Here is a 22,663-nt window from a genome sequence, read left to right as displayed (position 1 = left end):
TGTGGAGGGGGGGAAGTAAACAGAGAGATGAAAGGGTTAGAGATAATCTTCCGCACGGTCAGTGGTGTGGAGAGTGAGGGCACAGAAAATCCAAAATGGAAATTTTGGCGCTGAAGGGAAGGAGGAAGGAGATGAAGCCGCAGAAGGAGCGCCTGCTTGGATGAGAAGAAAGCGCGCCACGCGGTTGTTTTATCGCGGGTAGGAGGTTGTGAGGTGAGGGCTTGTTGATGAAGGGGAATTGAAGCCTGGATATGAAGGTGAATATCACGACGAATATGAAGGCGGAGAGGGAGGTGAGGTCGAAGGTTGCACCAGCTTGTTCCACGACGGTTACCTCGGACACTTACGACTCTATTGGGAGCAGATCATGTCACCAAATCTTTGATGGATCAGGAGTTTGAAAATTTGATGAGAGAGGAAAACTTGCATTTCCATTCTGGTGAAAAACTTTTTACGAGGAGTTGTATCTCACGATCATTCACAGTAGGGTGGAAGGAGACCCTTCGCTGGCCCTTATGGCATCAAGTCTAATACGCGCATCGACCACATCACATCACACCTCCTCTCTGGGGTACCTCATTGAACATTTATTTATTCCAATGATCCTAATATGTTCTTTCGGTTTTGGCGGTGCCAAAAACCTATATGAGATGGTACTCAACGCCGTAGATCTACACTACGCTAACGATGTGTTCTGGATGAGTTCTGGATGAATGAAAACGGATGTAGTCTTCGATACACGTGATATTACATGAGCATTTTCCCTCAATCCGTACTTCCTCTCCATCAGATAGTTGCCTTCGTATGGAGCACCACTCACCTAGCTTGAAGGCAAAGGGCCACTACTGGCGTCACATACGAGAGTCACCGGATGTAGTCCGTTGGACGCAGCCACATCCGTTTGCTCCCAACGGACCAATCCCAGCATCGAACACAAAGATGTTCGGGGCAGTAGACGGTATAGTCCCTCAAAATTCACCAATCGTTCCATTCTTTTGATAATCTACAGAAAATTTGCATGTGACCAATCTTTAACGGTCTAGGACTGCTGCAACCCCTGACATCGACACTCCAAACTCGATAGAACCATACATAACCCTCAGAGCAAAGTGTAAAAAGGTGTGAGATTAATCAGAAACTGGCGTGTATCGAAGCAGAATGGAAGCTCACAGGGCCTCATTCGACTACGAAAATCCGATGACGAGGTTTGGTACATCAGACTTCACTCACATCGCAAGCTCACATCATCCACATCACCAACACAACCACCTGAAGAAACCGCAAACAAACTCAAGAGGTTCGTCGTTGTAGCACCAAACTCCAACCTCCAAAGCCCCCACAAGTCACTACTTTACCTTGGTCCTCACCAACCTAAACCCACATTGCACCCATGGGCCAAACCCCACCCGGCTCCCGCCCGCCGCCCGTTCAATGCTCACATAATCCCCCCCCCCCTTCCCCCTCGGCCCGGCCCCGCGAACGGCTCCGGTGGGATGAACTACACCCATCACCCATCCCATCTTCCACAAACCACCAAGTCTCTCCCATACTATAGCCAACCACACATCCTCAAACCCTTTTCCATGACGACAAAAGCTGAGAAAGCATAGCCTCCCCTCCTCTTCCAAGACGGAGATTTCTCGCCCCTCCAAAGTCCGCTATTCAGTGTTTGTAGACACGATCAGACATATAACTACACCAAGCCGCGCTCCCATCACGATCATGATGAACTCACAAGCGCACCACGAGCTCACCCCTTCCTCTTCTTCTTCTCCCCGGCACCCTCCTTGAAACTCCCTATCCTCCCCTAAAAAGCATCACAACTTCAACTCCAATAACACCATCTAAACGAACATGTCCCTCACCATCCCCAACCCAACCCTCCCCCCCTCCTCCACCATCGTCCTCACCGGCGCAAACGGCTACATCGCAAGCCACATCGCAAACCAACTCCTCCTCCGAGGCCACCACGTCCGCGGCACAGTCCGCTCCCCCTCCAAAACAGCATGGCTAGCCTCCCACTTCGAGTCCACCTACGGCCCCGGGAAATTCACCCTCCACGAGGTCTCTGACGTCGAGAAGGACGGGGCGTTTGATAGTGTCGTCGATGGTACGTCCATTCCTTCGATTCATCCTTCTCTCAGTGGGGCATGGATGGAAAGTGAGGCAGACAGAACAATAAAACTCAACCTCCTTGCTCAAACTCAATTTCTACCTCGCCCTACCTAATACAAGACATCTTCAAACATTGACTAACACACCGAACCAGGCGCCGACGCAGTAATCCACACCCTAGCAATAATGAACTTCTCCCCCACCGGTCCCACCCCGCAAGAAACAATAACCTCAAACGTAAACGCAACCCTCTCCGTCCTCCGCTCCGCAGCCCGCTTCGCCGCTCCCTCGGCAGACAAACCCGGCGTGAAACGCTTCGTCTACACCTCCTCCTCCGGCGCAGCCGCCATGCCCCGCCCCGGAAGCCCCTACACCGTCGACGCAACCTCCTACAACCACCAGGCCGTAGCCATGGCGCTCTCCGGAAAGGGTCCCACGGGCATGGCGGGCGGGTACATCACCTACTCTGCCGCAAAGACCAGGGCCGAGCTGGAGTTGTGGAAGTGGTATGAGGAAGAGAAGCCTGGGTTTGTCTTGAATTCGAGTATGTTCTTCATTGATATGTGTCTTCTTGTTGTCCCGTCCCTACTTATCTTTCCCCTTTATCTGCTTGATCCTCCTCTTTCTATGTCTCGTTGTCTTCCTCTTTCACCCTCTCTGAGCCTAACATGAATAATCAATAGTCGTGCCCAACGCCGCCCTAGGCAAAGTCCTCCTCCCAGAACACCAAGGTTTCCCCACTGCCGTCGGCGCAATGCGGCCTCTCTGGCAGGGGAACATCACGCCCGAGTTTGTCGCAATGTTCCCAGCTCGTAAGTACACGGTCCCCTCCCTCTGCTCTGGTCTGCCTCACTCGAAATACTTAAACAACCATGTCTCCCATCTCAACCCAAGCTAACCACCTCCAGAATGGTACTGCGATGTCATCGATATAGCTCGAATTCACGTCGCAGCACTCCTCCTCGCAGATGTCCAGTCCGAACGCCTCATCGCCTATGCTGGCAAATTCAACACCAACGACCTCCTAGCTGCCTTCCGCCAAATCCAACCACACCGAAAATTCCCCGATGATCTTCCCGATCTCCCCTCTGATAAAGGCACTATTGCCAACGAAAGAGCCACTCAGCTGCTGGAACGTCTTCAGGGCGGCAAGGGCTGGACAAGCTTGAAGGAATGCCTAGCACCGTTGGCTGAACAGTATGCCGCGGCTGAGGCGGAAACAAAGTGATGTCGAAACGAGATCAGAAGCGAATGGACACATGGGCGAGCTTCACCGGGTCGTGTTTTTTGAGAACTCAAAAGCCTTTTAATTGTCCTTAGGGTGCTGTTGAACTGCCGCTTGACTGTTCCATTAGCCCAATTGGATGTTGTATATCTACAAGTCGCGCTCCAGCCAACCCCCGGTGCCAGGCTCGGAAAGTTGGAAAGCATCGTGTCGTAAAGTGAAATTGGTATCTGAGAGTAATTTACATCACGATCTATCGCTATTGTTAGTAATGCGCTCATCAACAATAGTTCGGCTTTACTTACGCAGTCAGACTCATCCTTCCCCTTAGGAATGCCCATCGCCTCGAAGGTGGCAGGTCCCTGGCCTGTCGGTTGCTTCTTGGGAGGGGGCATAGTCTGAGCACTAGGAGCAGGGCTGGGTTGCTGCTGCGGACGCGGCTGAGATGAGGGCGGCGCACTGCCCGTTCGACCCGGCTGCTCGGCAAGGTCTGGTCGGTTGGTGAAGGGCCGGGGCTGCGCCGGTCCAGGGCCGGGACGCGGGTTGCCTGAAGGGCTTAGCGGCATCGAGTCAATTCGCTGAGGTGCCGCGCCTCTGCCGTATCCATGCTGGGCCTCAGGCGGGATGGATGATGTTCGCTGACCAAAGTTGCCAGCTTGTGCAGGCGGCGGGGTAGGCTGGCCGTAATCGCTCGGGCCAAAGCTTCCCTGCTGAGGAGGATACGGGTTCTGCTTGGGCGGCCTGTTTGCGGCTGGGTTGGGAGGAAGGCCACCAGCCGGTGGGTATGGTTGACCGGGTGGTCGCGCTGCGGGACCAGGGCTCGGTTGGCGATATCCTGCAGGTCCTCCGACAGGCACGCGACCGCGGGGATCCGAACCGGCTGGCGGGATCATGTTGCCCATCGACTGTGAAGCGCGAATATTGCCTCCAGGTCCCGGAGGACCACCAGGACCGGTGCGAATACCAAACGCGCTGCCGGGGCGATCTGAGTGCGGGCCCGAGACGGGGCGGCCCCCAGCGTAGTGAGGGGAAAGCTGAGGTCCAGCACCCCTGCCACCGCCGCCGCCACCATGGTGCATCTCATCTTCGGGATAAGGAGCCGTCGATTTCGGTCTGCTCAGGTTGAGCGGAGCAGGGCGGTCGTCCTCTGGGTACGGGGCAGCCGACTTGGGCCGGATGGCAAGGTTGGAGTCAAGGTTCACGGTGAATGCGGATGGCCTGTTCCCCATGCTGCTGGGACGTGACGGGTCAGGGTAGTCAACGCTGTCGTGCGGCGCCGAAGTAGGGTGCACTCTAGGCGAAGGGTGAGGAGATGTCTTGGCCGACGTAGACGGGTAGCCGGGGTGGGCATCGGTAGGGGTAACCGGCGCGCTCTCGGAAACGGTCGGCATGGCATTCGGCTGCTTGAAGCGATCGGGCCTCTTTCCTCGCTGCGAACCATGCTGGGACTTGATCCTCGTCAACGTCGTAGTCTCGTGGTCGGCCTTGGTCAAACTCTTCTCGTGATCCAAGGCGTCGATTCGGCCTCTGGCGTCCTTGTTGCCGTGATCAGCGGCCGCTTCGTACCAGAATCTGGCTTGGCGGAGATCCTTGGGGACGTGAACGCCAATCTCGTAGTAGTATCCCATGGCAAACTCTCCAGTCGGCAACTTGGCGTTGGCAGCATCTTGAGCGTACTTGAAGGCGAGCTGTTCATTCTTGTTGAAGATGCCCTCATATCCGAACAGGAACCATCTGCTCACACCGAGCGACGCCTCGGGTTGCCCTTGCTGGGCGGCCAGTCCGTAGTAATGCAGCGAGTATGCTGGGTTGAAGTCGCAACCGAGCTGGCACAACTCGTAGGCTTGGCCAATCTTCAACTGTGCCTTGGCGAAACCAAGGTAAGCGGCCTTCTCGATGTACATCTTGGCCTGATGCAGGTCTGCCCGGAGCAGGGCCTCTGGAACGTCAATGTCAGGAAGGTCCTTGGCGAGGAGCATTCCATAGACGAACGATCCTTGCGGCGCGTCCTCGTCCGAAGCGTCAGCGGCCTCCTTAATAAGGTCTAGACCTCGCTGGTAGTCTTTCGGATGGTTGTGCTGGCCGAGCAGACTCATCATACCCAAGCGATACATGGCGGCCGAATCCTTGAGTCGCAAGCCGAGGTAGTAGTGCTCGACGGCTTTGCTGTAGTCGTTTGAGTTCTCAAAGAGCATGCCCAGACGATACTCAGCACGCGCGTAGCCAAGTTCTGCCGCGCGCTGGTACTTCATGTACGCATCTTTCTTGTCAGGTCTGCAGCCAAACTTTCCAAACTCGAGCCACTTTGCTTTCATAAAGAGTGCCTCGGGATGTTCCTGGCCCACCAAGTAGTTGACAATATTGATAGCGTCAATGCGCAGCTCGTGCTCGACGTTTGGTGTTTGGCGGCCACTCTCTGGGTCTCGGCTTCTAGCATCCATGACAATCTCAGCCCAAGCCAAGGTGTCGCGAGCCCAGGACAGCTGCATAGAAACATTGTTTGAGTGCAAGACATGCTCGCGGGCGTTCCACAGAATCGTTTCCTTCTCCTCGTCCGTCGGAGGGACGTTGTCACCCGTGAGCTTGGGGAAAGGAGAGAACGAGGGCGCCGCGCTGGGCCGCATCTTATGGGGGTTGTCGCTCGCGCTGTTCTCGTGGAAGGGTCTGTAGGAGTCGGTCGGGGGTGCGCCGGCTTGGGCGTTGGAGTCTCCTTTCGGCGGCAGCGAGGGCGCACCGGAATCGGTTGGCTTGAGAACGGAGGACAGGGACGGCTCACGGCCGTGACGGTTTGTGATGTTGTTGGAGGCGGCAGCTCGGTTCGGGGAGACTTCGCGGGCTTCAAGTTCCATGCGCTGAAGGTCGTTTTGCATATTCTGGGGGACCTGCGGCGTTACACTGGAGGAGAGGTGTGGTCAGCATAAGGCTATCGGGTTAGGAAAAGGGACGCAACAAAGACAAGGAGCGGCGCCAAAAACGGCCCCATCTCCAGTTCCAGCCAGCGGGAAAGGAGGACCCATGGTTGATCCGCCAAGATTAAAATGAGGGAATACGCGTACCGTTGAGGAGCAGGTGCAATGACCTCGGGCATGTAGTAGTCGTCGAACCCTCCAGGAACGAAGGTTGCGCCGAATTGTGGCATCTCGTCAGTTGTGTTTTCGGGCTGAGGTGCACCTGCATAAATAGGAGGATATCGGTCAGCGGGGGTTGAGTCGAATGACGTTTAGGTCGGAGCCACCGCCAGCTTTTTCTGTGTGGTGGTCTCGTTGCTGACAGTTGGGCCGGCCGCCTTCTGGAGCCCCCCGGAAAAAGGAGCTGTTGCTGCTGGCTGTTGCTTTTCGTCGGGCTGATCTGCTTTTTGAGTACGCCCGGCAAGGGTGCGGGAAGGGGGAAAGTAATCCTGAGTGGGGTGGAATTTGGCGAAGAAAAACGGTAGGTAATCAAAAACAATCAATAAAGGCTGAGCTGATGTCGGAATGGACTTGGGGGGATATCCAAGTCTTTGGGTCCTCTTATGAACTGTCTCTGCCTTCACTTGCTCTCTGTCTCGTTGATCCGAAGGGCGAGGATGATGTCCGGAAGCGGGGTGGAGAGTCCAGGTAGAAGCTCAAAGCATCTGGGATTCTCGACGGCGGGCCCTTTCTTTTTAGCGTGCAGAAAGAGCTGAGTGTCCCCTTTTCTCTTGTGTGCGCGAGCCGGCTAGTGAAACATGGGAGCAGCTTCGGATAGGCGTGCCAGGTGCCAATGTTGCATTTCTCTCTCGGGTCAGGAGTGAGGGGGGGGGGACTCCCTTCTCTCTGTCCCATTGTCCAGAAAGCGGGACTGACCAGGGAAGTTATAGAGGAGGAGGGGTCGTTGGTCTCGTCGCAAGTTGTCGAGTGCCCATGGGACTCCACCGCCCAAGCCGCAGCACGGGCGCTAGGTAGTCGTGGCCACTGGCAGCAGAGGGAACGGATGAGCTGAGGAGTAACAAGCCTTTGTCTTTTTTAGTGCTTGTGGTCATGCTGATGTTGGTATGTTGCTGTGCAGCTCCATGCTGCGGCCTCGAGAATTGAAGGGTACTTCGTCTGTACTTTCTGGGCTGGCAGTGGGCGGAGCAGGGGGGTGGGCTGGTCTTGAGGATCAGGTACCGAAAGGTAATCGAGGGGGGCCGCTCCAGGATGAGGCATGTAAGACGTTGGAGACATCTTTCGTCGTTTTGACGGCCGTCCATTCCGTCAGTGACCAGGATGTGTCATCTGACAAGCATGAACAGACGGCGTGGCAGTGGCAGTCCGTGGCCATCCGAAGGCAGAGAGCAAGTATGGTTGAAAGCAGAGCAGCGGTAATCCTTTGGAAGTCTGACATGTGCACATGGCACCTAGCAAGCGCGAAGTTCTCAGTCATTATGCGCTTGACTGTACCTCTTTCGCTTGCAGATGCATGGAATTATAGCGTTGGTTGGCGGAGAAGTACTCCATAGAGCAGCAGCAGCAGAATTCCGGGTCGGGGGTCCTTCGGGCTGCCGGCTAGATAAAATGAGGTGGTCTCCACGAAAGGGAGATGGGGAGGAAAACGGCAAATAAGGGAGATGAAACTTACCACCGGCTTTTCTCAGATAAAACCCAACTTGTCCTCGTCCTCGTCCTCCTTGTGGAAGTTGTGCTTGACCCTCGGAGATGGAATGCGGTCCAGACGCAGCGGCTGTTCCACCGCGACTGGCGCTTCTAGTGCCGCGGCCGTTGTAGTGTGGGCCTCGTACGGCACCCGGCGCATGTCCCTGGCCAAGCCGCGCGTACATCGCCCACCTGGCTTTGTACGCTTCGACTTCGTAGGGTGTCGTTCTCCTTGGGTACATCTTTTGTTTTCGAATGACAGCAGGTGTTTTCGTTCGCGAGATGCCGCGGTAGGTAGGTAGGTGAGGGTTCGGCCGAATCAAGCTAGAACAGAGTTGGGAGGAACCCGCGGGATCGAGTGGCGCATACCGGGACGGGTGTGTGAATGTTGAAACTCTGTTCGCGATGGTAGCTTGTACGTCCGGGTATCGATGCTCCGGAATGCGTGATGGATAGGTCTGTTGATAAGGTAGGAAGAATCGCTTGACGAGCGAGGGCGCCAAGCGATGGAATCTGAATGAGGTGGACAGAAGAATAATATCAGGTGGTGGGGTTGAAGAAGAAGTCTGGCGCGGGGAGGTTGAAGGCTTGGATGATGTTATTATCATTATTATTATTATTATCATTATCTAAAGCAAAAAGAGCAAGAGCGATATCATCGCACGTTGCTGCCTCCTGCCTCTTCTTTTCCAAACGACGTGAAGGAAGGCCCAAAGGGTCGGCCGGTCCTCCCTCACATGGCCTCGCTTGTTACCCGTCCCGTTCTACGGAGTACAAACTTGATGGAAGCTTGGAAGGCGCGCGGGATGTTCCCATGTTCCTTCCCTAGATGAGACACAGCAACCAGCAACATGGACAGCGACATGACGGGAAGACAGGATGCATCTGACCGAGACGAAGCAGCCAATGATTCTCACCATCTCAGTAATCGAATTTTTGGATTAGCAGTAGAAGATGCGATGTCGCGACACAGACAAGGCGGCAGCGTTGCGCTGCAGTCCTCTAATTCCATGCCTACCGTAAGTGGAGATACCTATAATAAATACAGTACTGTGTAAGGACCTTTGGTGGCTGCTTGCTGCATCGCGTTACAGAACACCCCGCCCCCATGTCCTGCCCCTGCAAGGGAGAAGAAATCCATAAAGGGATTCCAATCAGGTATTGGATGCATCACTGGAGCCTGCGCCACTGTCCGACCGTTGAGCCCGGCGCCCCCTTCTCAATCTCACAATGGAAGGCACCTTTTTTCATCCACTGCATTCCATTGCCCCCCAATATCCGTACCTAATACGGATATTCATTCTTATGCCTTATTCTTATGAGATCTCATGGAAACTCTCAAACTTCATGTTGCTAGTCAATCAATCTCCTTTCAATCTTATTATGACAGAGCGAGGATGATCTTGTAGATTCATATGAGGACAAACTCACTCTCCAAGCCAAACCAATCATATGCGGCCCGGGTGTTGGTTGGCAGTGAATGACATTCATACCGTAAGTCCCAAAAACTCAATCAAAGTTCCTCCACTCGGGTATCTCGCGTTTCCCTGCGCAGCCCGCTTTGCTCAGCCACAATGTCAATCTTCGAGGAATGTCTTTTGTGCTGTTTCCAAACATAGAAACAGACCCTTGTCTGCATTTATCGAGTGACCAACGAGTGACTTTGCATACCTTACCATTACCGGCCACAGGCTCGCAGCTGCCCGTCCCGCCCATTGGGGGCCAAGGTCCGATCGCAATCGCAATCGCCTGTCTCGTTATCGTTCTCACCACTCCTTGGCGGCAGCTTCATGAGCATCACGATTTTGGAATCGATTTGCACAGGCCCAGGGGGCAAAGATGCATAAGAGAAACTGGCTCGAACCCATGGTCTTCAAAATATTTCGTCATGTATTCGGGTACACGTGAAAGGAATACCAGTCACCTGACAACATCGACTGTCACCGAAATTACTATGGGAGAAAATGCAGAAAAAAAAAAAAAACAAGCTATCCATGGCATTATGTAAGATCGTGAGCGAACATACGCTTCTGCCATTCAAGGGAGAATTGTACCACTCGGCCATCAACTACAACGGACGCTGCTTGATGAGAATGCCTTTGCCTTTTTTTGCTCACAATACACCTTTCGACACTTCTCAAAACTCATATTCCGAACCCAGAGTCTCTCCAAGCTTACTGTATCATATGAGATCTCGTTCCCAGCTATTAGAGATTTATACCTGCCCGCAGGTGCAATCCAGTCAGGATCATCGCAGCACCAACTCATACATCCCTATCCCACTCCATGCCGACAACGACTCTTCGTTCCATGCAGTTCACATTCTACTTGGCGCCCCGAATTTCCCCAAGCACACGTCATAGATGCCACAACGGCCATCATCCGATCCAACCCGTCCCATCTCTTTCGCCCAAAGTCACCACCCTCTACCAGGCCGTGCCCTGCTCATCGAGCCATCGAGTGTAACCTTGCCCAAGTACTTTGTACTGTAGACACTCACACACTGAACCCACACTGAAACAAACATCCGCACCGCATACTTCATCTCCGGCGCAGCTCGGGGAGAGACGAGATGAACACTCTTGTCGATGCAATATTAAACCCTCGCACGGAAATCCCCAATGCTTCCAAACTCCATCTGCCCGCATCTACACGTGGGATTCTCTAGCACCATGTTTTCTTCATTTCTGCTGCTGCTGCCCGCTCGGAAATAATTAGCCGCGCGTGTACCTAGCGCCGTGGGTTATCGTGTGCCACCGGCGCCTCCAGTCCCGACGGCAGTCTGCGGCAGATCGACACTTGGGATAATAGAATTAGGACGCAAACCCAGTCTCAACTCCCCGCATGCTTACTATTTTGATCCCCTAGCATCCGCCTATCAGCTCGCAAGTCACATTCTCCTGCGGGTCATGCGTTCTTCATGGCCCTATATCTTGGAGGAGGTAGTACTAGTCACAACAGTCAAGACAACCGACATTGGCCGAGTTCTGATCCCATCATTTAGACTTTTAACCTCAGAGGCTGTAAGATAAGGAGGCACTTGCACCAGCAACCGGCGACAGACTCCCCTGACGACCTTCCACCTCTCTGTGTTACTTTGACATACCTTACTGACCGTCGTCTTACACATATTATCCAGGTCAAAGACGAACAAAGATCACAGTTAGAAGCAGCAGATTGACTCCTTTGATTGTGGCATGGGCCATCCATGTTCAAGAAGAAACCAGTCTATTGTCTAAGCAAGGTCTGAAGTAACAGTCTATCCCAGTACCGGACCCCGGATCTCTTTCCCTGCTGCTGGTCCAGCCTTTCAACCTTGCAGACCATACCAGTAAAACCACCACAGCCCAAGTACTCACAAGTCTTTCCAGAGACTACAAAAGACCACACAAAACAACTCTTCTAAGAACCGTTGGAACCGCCACCAGAGTTACCACCCTTCCCAACACCACTAACAACGCAGCGTCCAAGCGACGGATCACACTGCCTCTGCGGCGACCGGCGCCCGAACCCCCCGCTAACCTGCTCGGCCTCCGCCTCCGCCTCGAGCGCCTCGAGGTCGCGCGCGACGGAGTGCGAGGCGTCGACTTTATCCTCGGCGATGACGTTGCCGAGCTGGAGGTCGTCACCCTCGTGCTCGGCGAGGAAGAAGGTGTTTGCGGGCGCGGTGCCGTCGCAGCTGGCTTGGGCGACGACTTTACCCGCGCTGTCGATGCAGTAGGCTTTTGCGTCGGCGGAGGCGGCGAAGAAGGCTGCGGCGGCGATTTGGATGGTGGGGAGGGTGATGTGTTGGGTCTTCATTTTGGATGTTTAGTTGTTGTGATGGAATGGATAGGCGGAAGAATTGAAGTTGTTGGATTTGAAGAAGGAAGTGAAAGATGTTTTGGAGGATTGCTTTGTGATCAAAGAAGTGATTGTTAAAGTGTTGAGTGAGTGATGAGAAAGAAAAAAGGCCTTCATTTCGGTATCAAGGCCTCCTATTTATGTTACTTGACTGGACATCTGAGGTGGTTGAGATGGCGAGGCCTTCTAGTTACCCACACAGGTAACAGGTTGCGGCGCAAGGAATCGGCCACGCCGTAGGCAGAATTGAGATTCTCACGATTCCCCGATTGTATGTCGCCGTCATCTGACTCAATTATTCCCGAGGTTGAGAACTTTGAACGGCAAGATTTCTATTCTGCGTTGCCCATGTCATGAAGTGGTCTGCCCAGGTTCCCTTTGCTAACGAACATGATGATCGCCATCATCGTGGTTCTACCATACCCAAGGCACGCTTGCAAACGACTCAATAGGGGGTGAACGACAATGTCTCTTACACGCCGGCGGCGTTGCCAAGGACTGGTCTGTGGAGGGTCGGCTCGAGACGCCGAATGCGCAAGCATGTTTCCAAACCAATCTACTCTGGGGTAGTTCTTTCGAAATGTCGCCGTAAGAACAAGGAGGCCTTGGTTCTATCATGTGTTCAAGGCACAACGCAAAGCCAGTCATAAACAAGAATGCATTACGAATCCACCCGGATTTGCGGCTCATCCTACAAGGCCACCCTGATGACAAGGTACCACTTTCCCCCCACAATGTCTACCACGTGTTCCAATAAGTCGTACTAAGGCCCCCAATGATCAATCGGAGGAGGGAACCTGATAGCCGAGTTGCGAGGTATTGTTCGGCGTAACCCGTGTTTCAAAGGGATGTAGATCACGTTGGCTCGGCTTGGACCGATGATACTTCGATTCTTCAACACAAACATGTTGACAACAGCTTTCGTTCTCGCCTCACCTCACTTCGCAAGTACTAGCCAAGACAAGACAAAGCCGGTAATTGATTCAAATTCATGGGGGGAAAATAGTAATTCCCGAGTTCTGAAAAGTTGCCGTGTTTCACGACGATTTGTGCAAGTGTAGAGTCCAGACCATCAACACTCTAGGCACTCTATAACAACAAAACAAGCTTCCGCTAAAGTTTGACAGCCGCCAGGGGTCCTACCAACATCTACATTCTTGTCACTTGTGGCAAGTGTTTCCGGTTCCCCCACGCGAGGTAACATGGAGAAAGAGTTAGCGTCGTTTGTGTAGAGTCATTTTGTACGCGGCTCTTCGCAACGAGCCGAGTATCGCGAAACGTCTGTTCGGACGTCTTTACGTGACTCGTCAAGAAAATGCCGATGAACTCGATTGTTCACAGATTCTCAACTACAGAAACGAGGCAGGTAATGGAAATGTCGAACATGCGAAGCGAAACTTTGCATCAGGTCTTCATGCAATGTTGCGATTACCAGAGACTTGAAGCTTCTTGCTTTTGAGGCCTTCAACTCAACCAGGTCAGAATTATCGGCACACAATACATTCATTCACGAAATGAAAGCCGCAAATAGGCAAGCCACAAACTTGCAACTGATCTCAGATATCACGGCGTAGCTGAGCTTGTTGCCAACCCAGATCGCCACTTCGTGCTGCTCAATGCCAAGACCAGAGCTGTTTAAAGAATTAATATCCTCCAACCAAATCTATTTAGATACGCAGGCAGACAGATCAGATCGTTTTCCTGACTCGGCGACCCAAAGTGCCGGGAGCCCACAGAAGTAATAATACTCATGAGTCGTTTGAATAATACAGCGAGCCAATGAGAGTTTCGCGCCTTAAACAGCTTATATTGCCCATATAGACAGAAAAGGATAGAGATAAGCGCGCAACGTCCGTGAGTTGCAGTTTCAGCTTTTACTTAGGGTGCGACATCCTCTGGTAACGTTACGATTAAACGGCAACGTGTCTCGAGGGGAAGTGGGCAGAGGCCAGCAGGAGGAGGGCAGATCATAACGAGGGTGCCGTCAAAGCTTCTAGAAAGCCTCGTTTGATATTAGACTTCTTCTAGCGGCAAACTTTATTGGGGACATTTCCCATGGGCCATCAAACCCCAACTCAAAATAAGTGCCAGCAGGATCGGGACAATCAAAAAAAGGTGTCCGTAACAGGATTCAGGGTGTTGTAGATTAGGGGTGATCCCCGCCTCATCCGAACTTTGAGGAGGGCCTGGTGACTGTCCAAGGGGGGAGCTGCTGGTGAATAAATATGTGAGACTGCCCTATGGGACAGCGGCCAAGCATCGTTGTGGTTGTCTTTTGAGTTCCTTGTTCTACTCTGTCTAAAGTATTTGTCTAAGCACAACATCCGCACTCCACCGTCCTCTTTCTTTTCCTAATCTGAACCAAAGAAACAACAAAAATGCGCCGTGTTCCTGTAGAAAAGAGGCCAAATGCCACCCGCCTGGTTCAAAGCCAAGGCCTAGTCTTCGCCGACCTCGTGGCCCCCGGCGCCTCAGAGCCGTACTGGCCAGACGACCGCTACTACTCCTTCACCGAAAAGGAGATGCTCCTCCTCGAAGAAGCCGCCAGAGACGTATTCGCAATGTGCTGCGAAGCAGCAGACTACCTCGTAGAGCACCCAGACATCATCACCAAGAAAATGGCCGTCCCCGCCTTCGCTCTGAAACAAATCAAGGCCTCGTGGGACCGCGAACCGGCCTGGGGTAGCATCTACGGCCGCTTCGACATCTGCTTCGGCGGGCTCGCGCACCCGGACCCGCGGCTGCGCGTGCCCAAATTCTACGAGTTCAACGCCGACACGCCGACGTCACTGCTTAAGGCGGCGTCGATCCAGTGGCTGTGGATGGAGCAGACGGGCCACGGAAACGACCAGTTCAACAGCATCACGGAGAAGCTCGTCGAAGGCTGGAAGCGCAATTTGACGCTCATCGACAAGGAGCTGGGGCATAAGCCGACTGTTCACTTTGCCGTTGGCGAAGGCGAGACCACGGGAGAGGATGCTATGAATACCATGCTCCTGATGGAGACGTGCCAGCAGGCAGGGTGGACGACCAAGGCGCTGACGATGGAGGAGATTGCGAAATCGAAAAAGGATGGGCGGTTTTATGATGCACAGGGGGAGCATATCGACGTCATTTTCAAGCTGTACCCGTGGGAGTACATGGTTGATCAGCAATTTGGCGAGGCGTGTTTCGAGGATATGGAGAATATCGGCAAGCGCGACGAGGAGGGGAACTACATTGGAGGAACAGTCTGGATCGAGCCGCCGTACAAGCTCCTGTGGAGCAACAAGGCTGTCTTTGCTGTTCTTTGGGATATGTTCAAGGACGACCCGCGGGGCAAGTGGCTTCTCCCCACATACTTTGACAACGAAGCGCCGGCCTCAATGACGAGCTTTGCGCGGAAGCCCATCTTCGCGCGCGAGGGCGCCGACGTGGTGCTCAAGAAGGACGGCGAGATTCTCCAGGACGCGTCGACGGGAGACTACGGTGCGGAAGGGTACATCGTGCAGGAGCTCGCCGTGCTTCCCGAGTTCAAGGACGCCAAGGGCAGCTCGTGGTATCCCGTGCTGGGTATGTGGTTCGTCGACGGCGATCCGGTGGGCATGGGGATCCGGGAGGATGGCACGCCCATCACGACTAATGCGTCAGTGTTCATCCCGCATTCGATTGAGGATGGACCCGTCAACTACATGAAGCAGAAGATTCCCGATCAGGATGAGATTGAGAATTTGTTGCGGGTTGAGCCATTTTTTGATTCGTTTGACAAGGAGGAGAATGAAATGATGAGCTATATCAAGAAGATTGTGATTTCATAGCGGGGGCTCCCCCAGGGCGAGTGTACTCTTTGGCGTGTTTTTCTTTCGAGGGACTTGGAAGTCTTCTATAGCGGGGCTGAAATTGAGATAAAATAGTTCCTAATAACCTTTGGTTCATAACTTCTGGCATGCTCATTGGCACCGTTCTGTCGACGCCATGCGGTGCTTCCATACTGAGGTCCTGGCCATTAGGAGGTGATCATCATGGGCCACAACAGCCACCATTATGTACTCTTTACTCGTGAAGGCGATCCCTGTGAGATCCGGGACCCGGAAACCGTGTAAATAGCTCTCTTTGACGAGCGCAGAGCCAATGCTGGGCCTTTGGAAGCGAAACTCGTCAGAGTATCGATGCGCAAGGTACTGGGTGTAAGGGTACCCGACCTCGTTGAGAATATAGAATATCATGTACTTCGGTTTCGCTTGCAGCATCGTCAACGGAAGTAGATTTTGACTACGTACGCTGGCTCATCATGGAGAAAGAAGTTTCGAAACGTGCCCGAAAGATCACACGCTTTTGCACGTCGCGAAGCCGACTAACCGGGTGGGTGGGAGGTGCGGGAAGCCAAGCAGGACTCTCCCAGATGCTGCCGGAACCCGGCACGGCGGGGTGATGGGACGGGAGTTGGGGAAATGGAAGCGAACGGGAACAGGGGACCGGGCCCGGCGATGCCGTGTCACGTGTGTCTCCAGCTCCTGGTCCATTACCTCAGCGAAGCAACTTGACGCTTCCATTGATGACCAGCTCCAAGGCAGCTCCAGAATCCCCTAAGCCCATAAGAGCTAGCGCCTTAGTGGGCAGGACCCCTGCACGGACCTGGCCAGCTTGACGGCACCTTTCGTCAGCCTCTCTCAGCCTGCTGAGCCAAACACCCAAAGCGTCGAACCTACCTTACCTGAGCATTTGAACACTTCAACCTTTGACACGATCAACACCACCACGAAATCCACGTCTCTCCATTTCCTCTCCACGGAACCACAACGAGGCAACCTTGTCAATCGACCTCCCACAACATCAAATACCTACCGAAGGTCCACGCCCGTTGCGGACATCAATCCCCGACGACCGGAACACCAACCCAATCACCCCGCAACAACACATACCACCACCAAAAATGGCAGACCGCAACCTCCAACAAGTCCTCACCCAGCTCAAATCAAAGGGCTCTTCCCTCCCCTACCCCGAATCCTCCGCCCTCCTCTCCAAAGCGAAACTCCACCTCCTCCAGCTCAACGCCCTCACCCCCTCCAACCCCAAAACCTCGCCCCAGCTCCTCGCCCTCGCCCGCGAGACCTACGAGCTCGGCGCTCTCGCCTCCATCCGCGCAAAGAACCCCGACGCCTTCACCCGCTACGTCCAGCAGCTCCAGCCCTTTTACGAGCTCCCCTCCAACCTCCTCCCGCCCAACGTCCCCGAGCGCAACAAGGTCACCGGCCTCTACCTGCTCCTACTCCTCACCCAAGGCCGCTACGCCGAATTCCACTCGGAGCTCGAGAGCCTTGCGAACCGCGAGGGCGGCGGCGATAGCAGCGCCGTCGAGGGGGACAAGTACTTGGGCTACCCAATTCGTCTTGAGAGGTGGTTGATGGAGGGCAGCTACGACCGCGTGTGGAACGCCCTCAAGAGCCGTGAGGTGCCTAGCGAGGAGTACGGTGTCTTCTCAGAGGTAATGCCCACCCCCTCACCCGTTGACAAGTGTTACCTCATCACCTCAAGATGATCAACAAATGCAGAAACACTTGATGCTGATTCCGTGGTTTCTTAGATCCTCACCTTCCAAATCCGCTCCGAAATCGCCTCAAGCAGCGAGCGCGCATACCCCAGCCTGCCCATCAGCTCCGCCAAATCCCTCCTCTTCCTCGACTCCGAGGGCGACGTCGTCTCCTTTGCCCAGGCCCGCGGCTGGATCTTGAAGGAGGGCCACATCTTCTTCCCCGACACCGCCGAGGGCGTCGCCGCCGAGGACGGCACCACCGAAAAGGAGATGAGCCAGATGGTGATAGAGAATGCGCTGGGATACGCCAGGGAATTGGAGACCATTGTGTAGAATCCAAGATTTTTACATGATTTGGAGGAAACGGGTTGTTTTTTGGTTGTATTAATATCATGCGATTAGACCATGAAAGAGGAAGCTCGGAAACAGGAATCCAAGCTGGGCGTTAACGATCTCCATAAGAGGCTTGCTATGCGGCGTGAAATGTGAACTTGAGAATCCCGGTACTACAGGCTAGCAGCGAGTATGCACACTACTCACACAGATAAGTAACGGATTGTCTCGGAAATCGAACCCTCAAATCTACGTCGGCATATCAGAGGTCATGGATCAAATGATGACATATATTCGTCTCCCACAAAACTATTGCTAACAATCAAAAGCCCGGGGTTTTCATCAGACACTCCAGTCTGTCTACTGTGAACTTTTCCCAAGACCATTCCCCCATCGGCCGAGCGTTACTGCACCAATCATGCAGTCTTCACCCCATCATGGGTCGACATCTATTATACTAGCTAGCTCTTTTACGCAAAGAGCTTCAGGCCACTGCCGTGCTTGCCAATCTCGCACACCCCGCAGACCTTGCAAACGGTGCCCTTGTACTTGCTGTGGTACTTGGAGCCGTCGAAGGCGCACTCTTCGTAGGAAGTGCCGCTGTAAATGGGTGAGTGGCTGGCTGCGCAGATATCAAACTCGGCAAACTGGTCAAACTCGATTTCAATAGCATCCGAGGGGTTGCGCTCGCATTGAGCCTTGGCTTTCTTGGCCTGCAAACGGTGTTAGTCGGAGGATCTTTTTTTGGAATGCAAAGTCTGTACTCACGTTTTCGGTCAGCTTGCTTGAGCCGCCATTGGCAATAATGCGGTTGGCGAAGCTCAGTGCTGAACCGTAGTTCTTGTTTCTTATCGCCAGTTGCATCGCGTTGTGCAGGGCGAGCTGGCGGTGAGGAACCTCAATCTTGGGGATGGTAAAGTAGGCTGACAGCTCAAGGTTGCGCTTGAGCTGCTCACCAGTTGTGCCGAGTTTGCGACGGCTGAGCTCAATTTCCATGGCCACGGCGTACTCGCTGGCGGATGTGATGAGCTTCTTTGCCTCGGCGACCTCGCTTTCGCTTGTAACGGCGTTGATTAGGATGGCGTGGAGGATACCCTTGAAGACCTGGAGACCGTCCTCGAGCTTGTTCGTCTTCATCGAGTTGTAACCCTGCTGAAGGTCGTTGGTTGCCAGGAACTCGAGATCCCTCGGTACAATGGGCAACACCTTTCTAGGGTCCGTCTCTTCAATCGTACGTCGTACATAGTTGACCAACGGGGGAAGGTTTGCAGAAGCCGGGAGATACGTTTTTGATGCCTGGTAGACCTCGAGGAAGCGGGGCTTAAGCGGCGCAAAGTTGACTGCTCCGACTTGTCTGTTGAGGAGTTGCATCGCTGACTCAAATGAGCCACCAGCAACATGATCTACAGCCAGAGGCGAGTTGCGAGCCCAGAGATCGGCCTCACTGCTTCCAGCGCCACCAGCGTCGGCACTGTCAACGTTCACAAAGTCGCCCTCAATCTCGGGGACAACATCATCGCCGAGATCCCAGCCTGCCGCATCCTCATCGTCATCGACGTCGATGAGGTTGCCATTCTTCTTCGCAACGACATCGTCCTCGACAGCATCGTCAAAGCCGTTGGCAGCTGCAGGTGCATCTTCCAGAGACAGTCCCTCAACCTGGCCAAGCAGGGCCTTCTCGAAGACGGATTGGGAAGTAGCCTTGGTAGGCCAGTTTGCCTTGAAGGTGGGGACAACAGGCTTGGGGGGCGTCAGAGCCTCCCCAATCGTAGGCGTCTCCAGTTGGCCCTCAGTGAGACCAGTGGCCTCAAGAATAGCCTGGCACTCCTCCTCTAAGCCGTGGGACTTGGCGGTCATGTATGCTAACGGGTCTGTGTCATGTTAGTAGAGGTCCGAGTACCGCTTGCATTGCAACAACTTACAGAGATCGATTTCCTTGAACATCTGGATTCTGTCCTCAACCTCGCCGAGGTAGAGAGCGTTCTGGAAACGTGCAGTAAAGTCACCTCTGTGCTCGGCAATCTTGGCCATACGAGCCAGCTTAGAGTGGTCACCAGTAGACAAGTACAGGAATGACAGCTTGTCGAACTGCTTAAGCTTTTGGTAGGCCATTTCGACGACCTGATGGTTTCCGTGGGCCAAAGCCTCGGCGCTCAGCCTCTGCCAAAGCTTAGGACGATCCAGCTCCTTTGCAGTCTCGACCGCAACGTCGAGGTTTCCGCACTCGATTGCGAGCTCGAAGCGAGTCGCGGGGTCCTGCACGAACTGCAGAGCAATCTCAGGGTATCCCTTCTTCTGAAGGTAGGAGATGATGGATTGACCAACGAGACTGGAGTTCTGGATGATGTGCAGCATCTCCTCGTAGTTACGCTTGACGAGGGCCAGCTTGAACCGGTATTCAGTGGGATCGACGTGAAGAACCTTGGGCTTGGCCGCTCTGTCAAGGCAGTAAACGTTACGGCCCTTGACACGAACCAAGTAGACAGTCTGGTCCAGGGTACGGACGATACCGTTGTCGCCATTGAGAAGCGTGTACTTGATGTGGTTGAGGGTTGAGTATAGCAGAACACCAGCGTCGTCCCAGGTTGCACTCTTGATCCGGATAGTCTCGTGCAATGTGCTGACCTGCTCAAGGGTCTTCGTCACGATGGTAACGTTATGCTTGCTCAAGAGTGCCGCGTACAGCCCGTCGTTCGACCACACAACGTACTTGACACCGTTAACAGCCAACTCAGCAACGCTCTTCTTCTGTTGGATATCGTAGAGATGAACAGCGGTAGGCGTGATGATGAGGAGGTTGCCGGTACCACCGAAGTAGATGTCGCTGGTTCCGACGGGAGGCTTGAAGGAACGGGTCGTGTTGTTGGAAAGATCCTTGATGTCGATTGTCTGGCTAGAGGTGTTCAGCACAGCGAAGCGGTTGCGCGCGACAAAGATGGCTGAGTTGCCCTGGCCGCGCTTCGACTCGGTGGGCTCAATGGCACCGGAGCCATCGCGAGGAAGGTTGATCAGTTCGTAAGATCCGCTGTCGGAGGGAGAGGTAACGAGAACGGAGCGCTCGGCCGGGTTGTACGACAAGGTGCGCGGCGGGGTCCAGGGGCTTCCAAGCTTCTTGAGCGAGAGCAAAGTCGGGCTCTCGGTACTCTTCTGGAAGTCGTAGGATCTGACATGCTTCTCCTTGGTGATGTAGAAGAGGTTGTTCTGGTATACGGACGATGCCGGTCTCTCTCTCTCCAGCTTGAAAACCATGACACCGTTGTCATGGCCAGCAGCGAACAAGTTGATCTCGGGGTGGGCGGCGATAACCCAGAATCGGTCGTTCTCGCGCTTGAAAGACTGCACTGCAGTGCGCTTGTTGAGGTCCCAGACACGGATGGTCTTATCTTCGCCGACAGACAGGATCAAGTCTTGGTGGGGGTGGAACAAGCAGCCGGAGGCGTTCTGGAAGTGTCCCCTGCAGGTATCGACCTCCCAGGCCTTCGTTTCGCTCATGCGCCACAGCTTGACGAGTCGGTCATCGCCAGCAGACACAATTAGCGGCATGGTCGGGTGGAACGCAACCCAATTGACACCACGGTCATGGCCTTCCAGGACAAACTTGACAACAGCATCGGTGTTACCAAACATGTCGGTCTGGTTCTGGTTCGCGCGCGCGACCTGGTCTTCGAAGGTCATCGATGTCGGTGCCGAGTGCTTCTTGCGCAAGCCGGAAATGTCCCAGACGCGGACAGACTGGTCGAGGGAGGCAGAGACGACGAGGTCTTCCTTCGGGTGGAATTGAGCGCACATGGCGTAGTGATTGTGTCCTGTCATGGTGCAGACTGCGAATCAAGGTCAGTCACGCTCACGGGTATTGCGGGATCCTAAGGGTTGGGCGCACTCAGGGAGCGGTTTTGCCAGTTCCATATCCTGATAGTCTGATCGTCGGATGCTGACAGGATCCATGGCAACTCATGATGGAAGAAGACAGTGCGAACGTAGTCGAGATGACCGTTCAGGGTGAAGAGGCATCGGCGGGTCTGGTAGGACCAAACCTTGATCTTATAGTCGTCGCCTCCGGAAACGAAGAGGGGTTGTGTCTTGTGGAAGTCAATTCCTCGAACCGGGCCATCGTGCTCTTCGAATCGATCGATCAATGTTCCCATGCGGTAGTCCCAAAGCTGAATCGTAGAGGAGTGAAGTGCGACGAGGATCCATGGTCTGGTAGCTGTTCGTCAGCAAGGGGGCAGACTTGGTAATGGGAAGCTATGAGTTGGAAGCTCACCTCTTGGGGTGGAAGGCGATACCCTTTGCGCGGGAAGACTTGGACTCGAACTGTACACTACGTGAGCAATGGACTCGACCAGAGCATAGAATCTCATTCGAGACCCAATGCGCCGAGGGCGGAGCGTACCTTGGTCAACATGCCCGAGGAGGCCTGCATTTTGGCGGGGAGGTGAAGCCGGAGCTTCTAGCAACCAGCAGGGGGGGAAATCAGGCGGCACCTCTAGAGAGAAAATGGTATCAAGTGCAAGCCAGCTTACCGACCGAAAAAGGCTGCAGCTGGAATCAAAGAGGATGGTGACATTCACGAGGTCACGAAGAGGACGCGGTGAAGGGGTTGGATGCGTAGAAGTATCCGTAGCGAGGTAAGGTAAAGAGATACGTAAAGGCCACTTCCTCGTCTCAGAGCCCCTAGTAACAATTCCGCTTCGTGGCCATCTGTAAAGTGTGGGTTATTTCTGTGGGTCCAATGGCGCCGATTGACAGGAGCTTCCGCATCAGAGTTCCGCCGACCACCGTGTCCTCACCGCCCACCTGTGCTTCTGTACCTTACATAATCTAGGAGACACCGTTCACTGTGCCTTTCAATAGGGTGCTATGCTGCCAGATGCGGGTCTTGAACTTGGCGAAGCTGAGGTAAGCAAATGCCCCTCCAATAGGCCCGTTTTTCTGCCGTTTCTCCCCGTGGACCTAATACCCCTGGCATCCCTAGGTAGAAGACCAGACGCTAGTCTACTTTGGTACAGCTCTTTTGTCAATGTGTTCAGAAGGTGCGGTCAC

At 54.0% G+C, this 22,663-nt stretch overlaps 7 protein-coding genes across 7 annotated transcripts; 3 read left to right on the top strand and 4 right to left on the bottom strand.

Annotated features, from left to right (window-relative positions):
- Positions 1-1,854: 1,854 nt before the first annotated feature.
- On the top strand, positions 1,855-3,343 carry BDP55DRAFT_557019 (aldehyde reductase II; the record flags this gene model as incomplete). The annotated part of the gene is made up of 4 exons (XM_060569654.1): positions 1,855-2,110; positions 2,270-2,659; positions 2,799-2,927; positions 3,024-3,343. The coding sequence occupies 4 exons, from the start codon at positions 1,855-1,857 to the stop codon at positions 3,341-3,343; spliced, it is 1,095 nt and encodes a 364-aa protein (XP_060427101.1).
- BDP55DRAFT_232233 (uncharacterized protein) lies at positions 3,185-6,825 on the bottom strand. The gene is made up of 3 exons (XM_060566158.1): positions 6,397-6,825; positions 3,646-6,235; positions 3,185-3,593 (listed from the first exon to the last, which is right to left on the bottom strand). The coding sequence occupies exons 1-3, from the start codon at positions 6,477-6,479 to the stop codon at positions 3,582-3,584; spliced, it is 2,685 nt and encodes an 894-aa protein (XP_060427100.1). The 5' UTR covers positions 6,480-6,825; the 3' UTR covers positions 3,185-3,581.
- Positions 6,826-7,620: 795 nt separating this feature from the next.
- Positions 7,621-8,577, bottom strand: BDP55DRAFT_232265 (uncharacterized protein). The gene has a single exon (XM_060566159.1). The coding sequence runs from the start codon at positions 8,556-8,558 to the stop codon at positions 7,716-7,718; it is 843 nt and encodes a 280-aa protein (XP_060427099.1). The 5' UTR covers positions 8,559-8,577; the 3' UTR covers positions 7,621-7,715.
- Positions 8,578-11,334: 2,757 nt separating this feature from the next.
- BDP55DRAFT_730837 (uncharacterized protein) lies at positions 11,335-11,733 on the bottom strand (the record flags this gene model as incomplete). The annotated part of the gene is made up of 1 exon (XM_060579744.1): positions 11,335-11,733. One exon carries the CDS (start codon positions 11,731-11,733, stop codon positions 11,335-11,337), a length of 399 nt encoding a protein of 132 aa, XP_060427098.1.
- Positions 11,734-14,153: 2,420 nt separating this feature from the next.
- Positions 14,154-15,572, top strand: BDP55DRAFT_730836 (glutathionylspermidine synthase; the record flags this gene model as incomplete). Its single annotated transcript, XM_060579743.1, has 1 exon — positions 14,154-15,572. One exon carries the CDS (start codon positions 14,154-14,156, stop codon positions 15,570-15,572), a length of 1,419 nt encoding a protein of 472 aa, XP_060427097.1.
- Positions 15,573-16,347: 775 nt separating this feature from the next.
- Positions 16,348-17,742, top strand: BDP55DRAFT_671073 (GANP/Nin1/mts3/eIF-3 p25 family protein). Its single transcript, XM_060575434.1, is given in 3 exon segments — positions 16,348-17,239; positions 17,339-17,621; positions 17,638-17,742. 2 exon segments carry the CDS (start codon positions 16,688-16,690, stop codon positions 17,618-17,620), a joined length of 834 nt encoding a protein of 277 aa, XP_060427096.1. The 5' UTR covers positions 16,348-16,687; the 3' UTR covers position 17,621; positions 17,638-17,742.
- Positions 17,743-18,090: 348 nt separating this feature from the next.
- On the bottom strand, positions 18,091-22,043 carry BDP55DRAFT_557002 (coatomer WD associated region-domain-containing protein; the record flags this gene model as incomplete). Its single annotated transcript, XM_060569650.1, has 6 exons — positions 18,091-18,333; positions 18,389-19,491; positions 19,543-21,441; positions 21,501-21,820; positions 21,885-21,934; positions 22,014-22,043. 6 exons carry the CDS (start codon positions 22,041-22,043, stop codon positions 18,091-18,093), a joined length of 3,645 nt encoding a protein of 1,214 aa, XP_060427095.1.
- Between the last annotated feature and the right edge of the window lie 620 nt (positions 22,044-22,663).

The sequence above is a fragment of the Colletotrichum godetiae genome, assembly GCF_030913485.1.
Source record: "Colletotrichum godetiae strain CBS 193.32 chromosome Unknown BDP55scaffold_33, whole genome shotgun sequence".
Classification (NCBI taxonomy): Eukaryota; Fungi; Ascomycota; class Sordariomycetes; order Glomerellales; family Glomerellaceae; genus Colletotrichum; species Colletotrichum godetiae.
This window is presented reverse-complemented; position numbering and strand designations above follow the sequence as displayed.

What these genes read in the sequence shown, in the direction of transcription:
- BDP55DRAFT_671073 (XM_060575434.1), top strand. Translation starts at nt 16,688, where the DNA reads ATGGCAGACCGCAACCTCCAACAAGTCCTCACCCAGCTCAAATCAAAG. An exon ending in AGTACGGTGTCTTCTCAGAG is followed by an intron (nt 17,240 to 17,338) that starts GTAATGCCCACC and finishes GTGGTTTCTTAG; the next exon opens with ATCCTCACCTTCCAAATCCG.
- BDP55DRAFT_232265 (XM_060566159.1), bottom strand. Translation starts at nt 8,558, where the DNA reads ATGATAATAATAATAATAATGATAATAACATCATCCAAGCCTTCAACC.
- BDP55DRAFT_232233 (XM_060566158.1), bottom strand. Translation starts at nt 6,479, where the DNA reads ATGCCACAATTCGGCGCAACCTTCGTTCCTGGAGGGTTCGACGACTAC. An exon ending in ATTGCACCTGCTCCTCAACG is followed by an intron (nt 6,236 to 6,396) that starts GTACGCGTATTC and finishes CCTCTCCTCCAG; the next exon opens with TGTAACGCCGCAGGTCCCCC.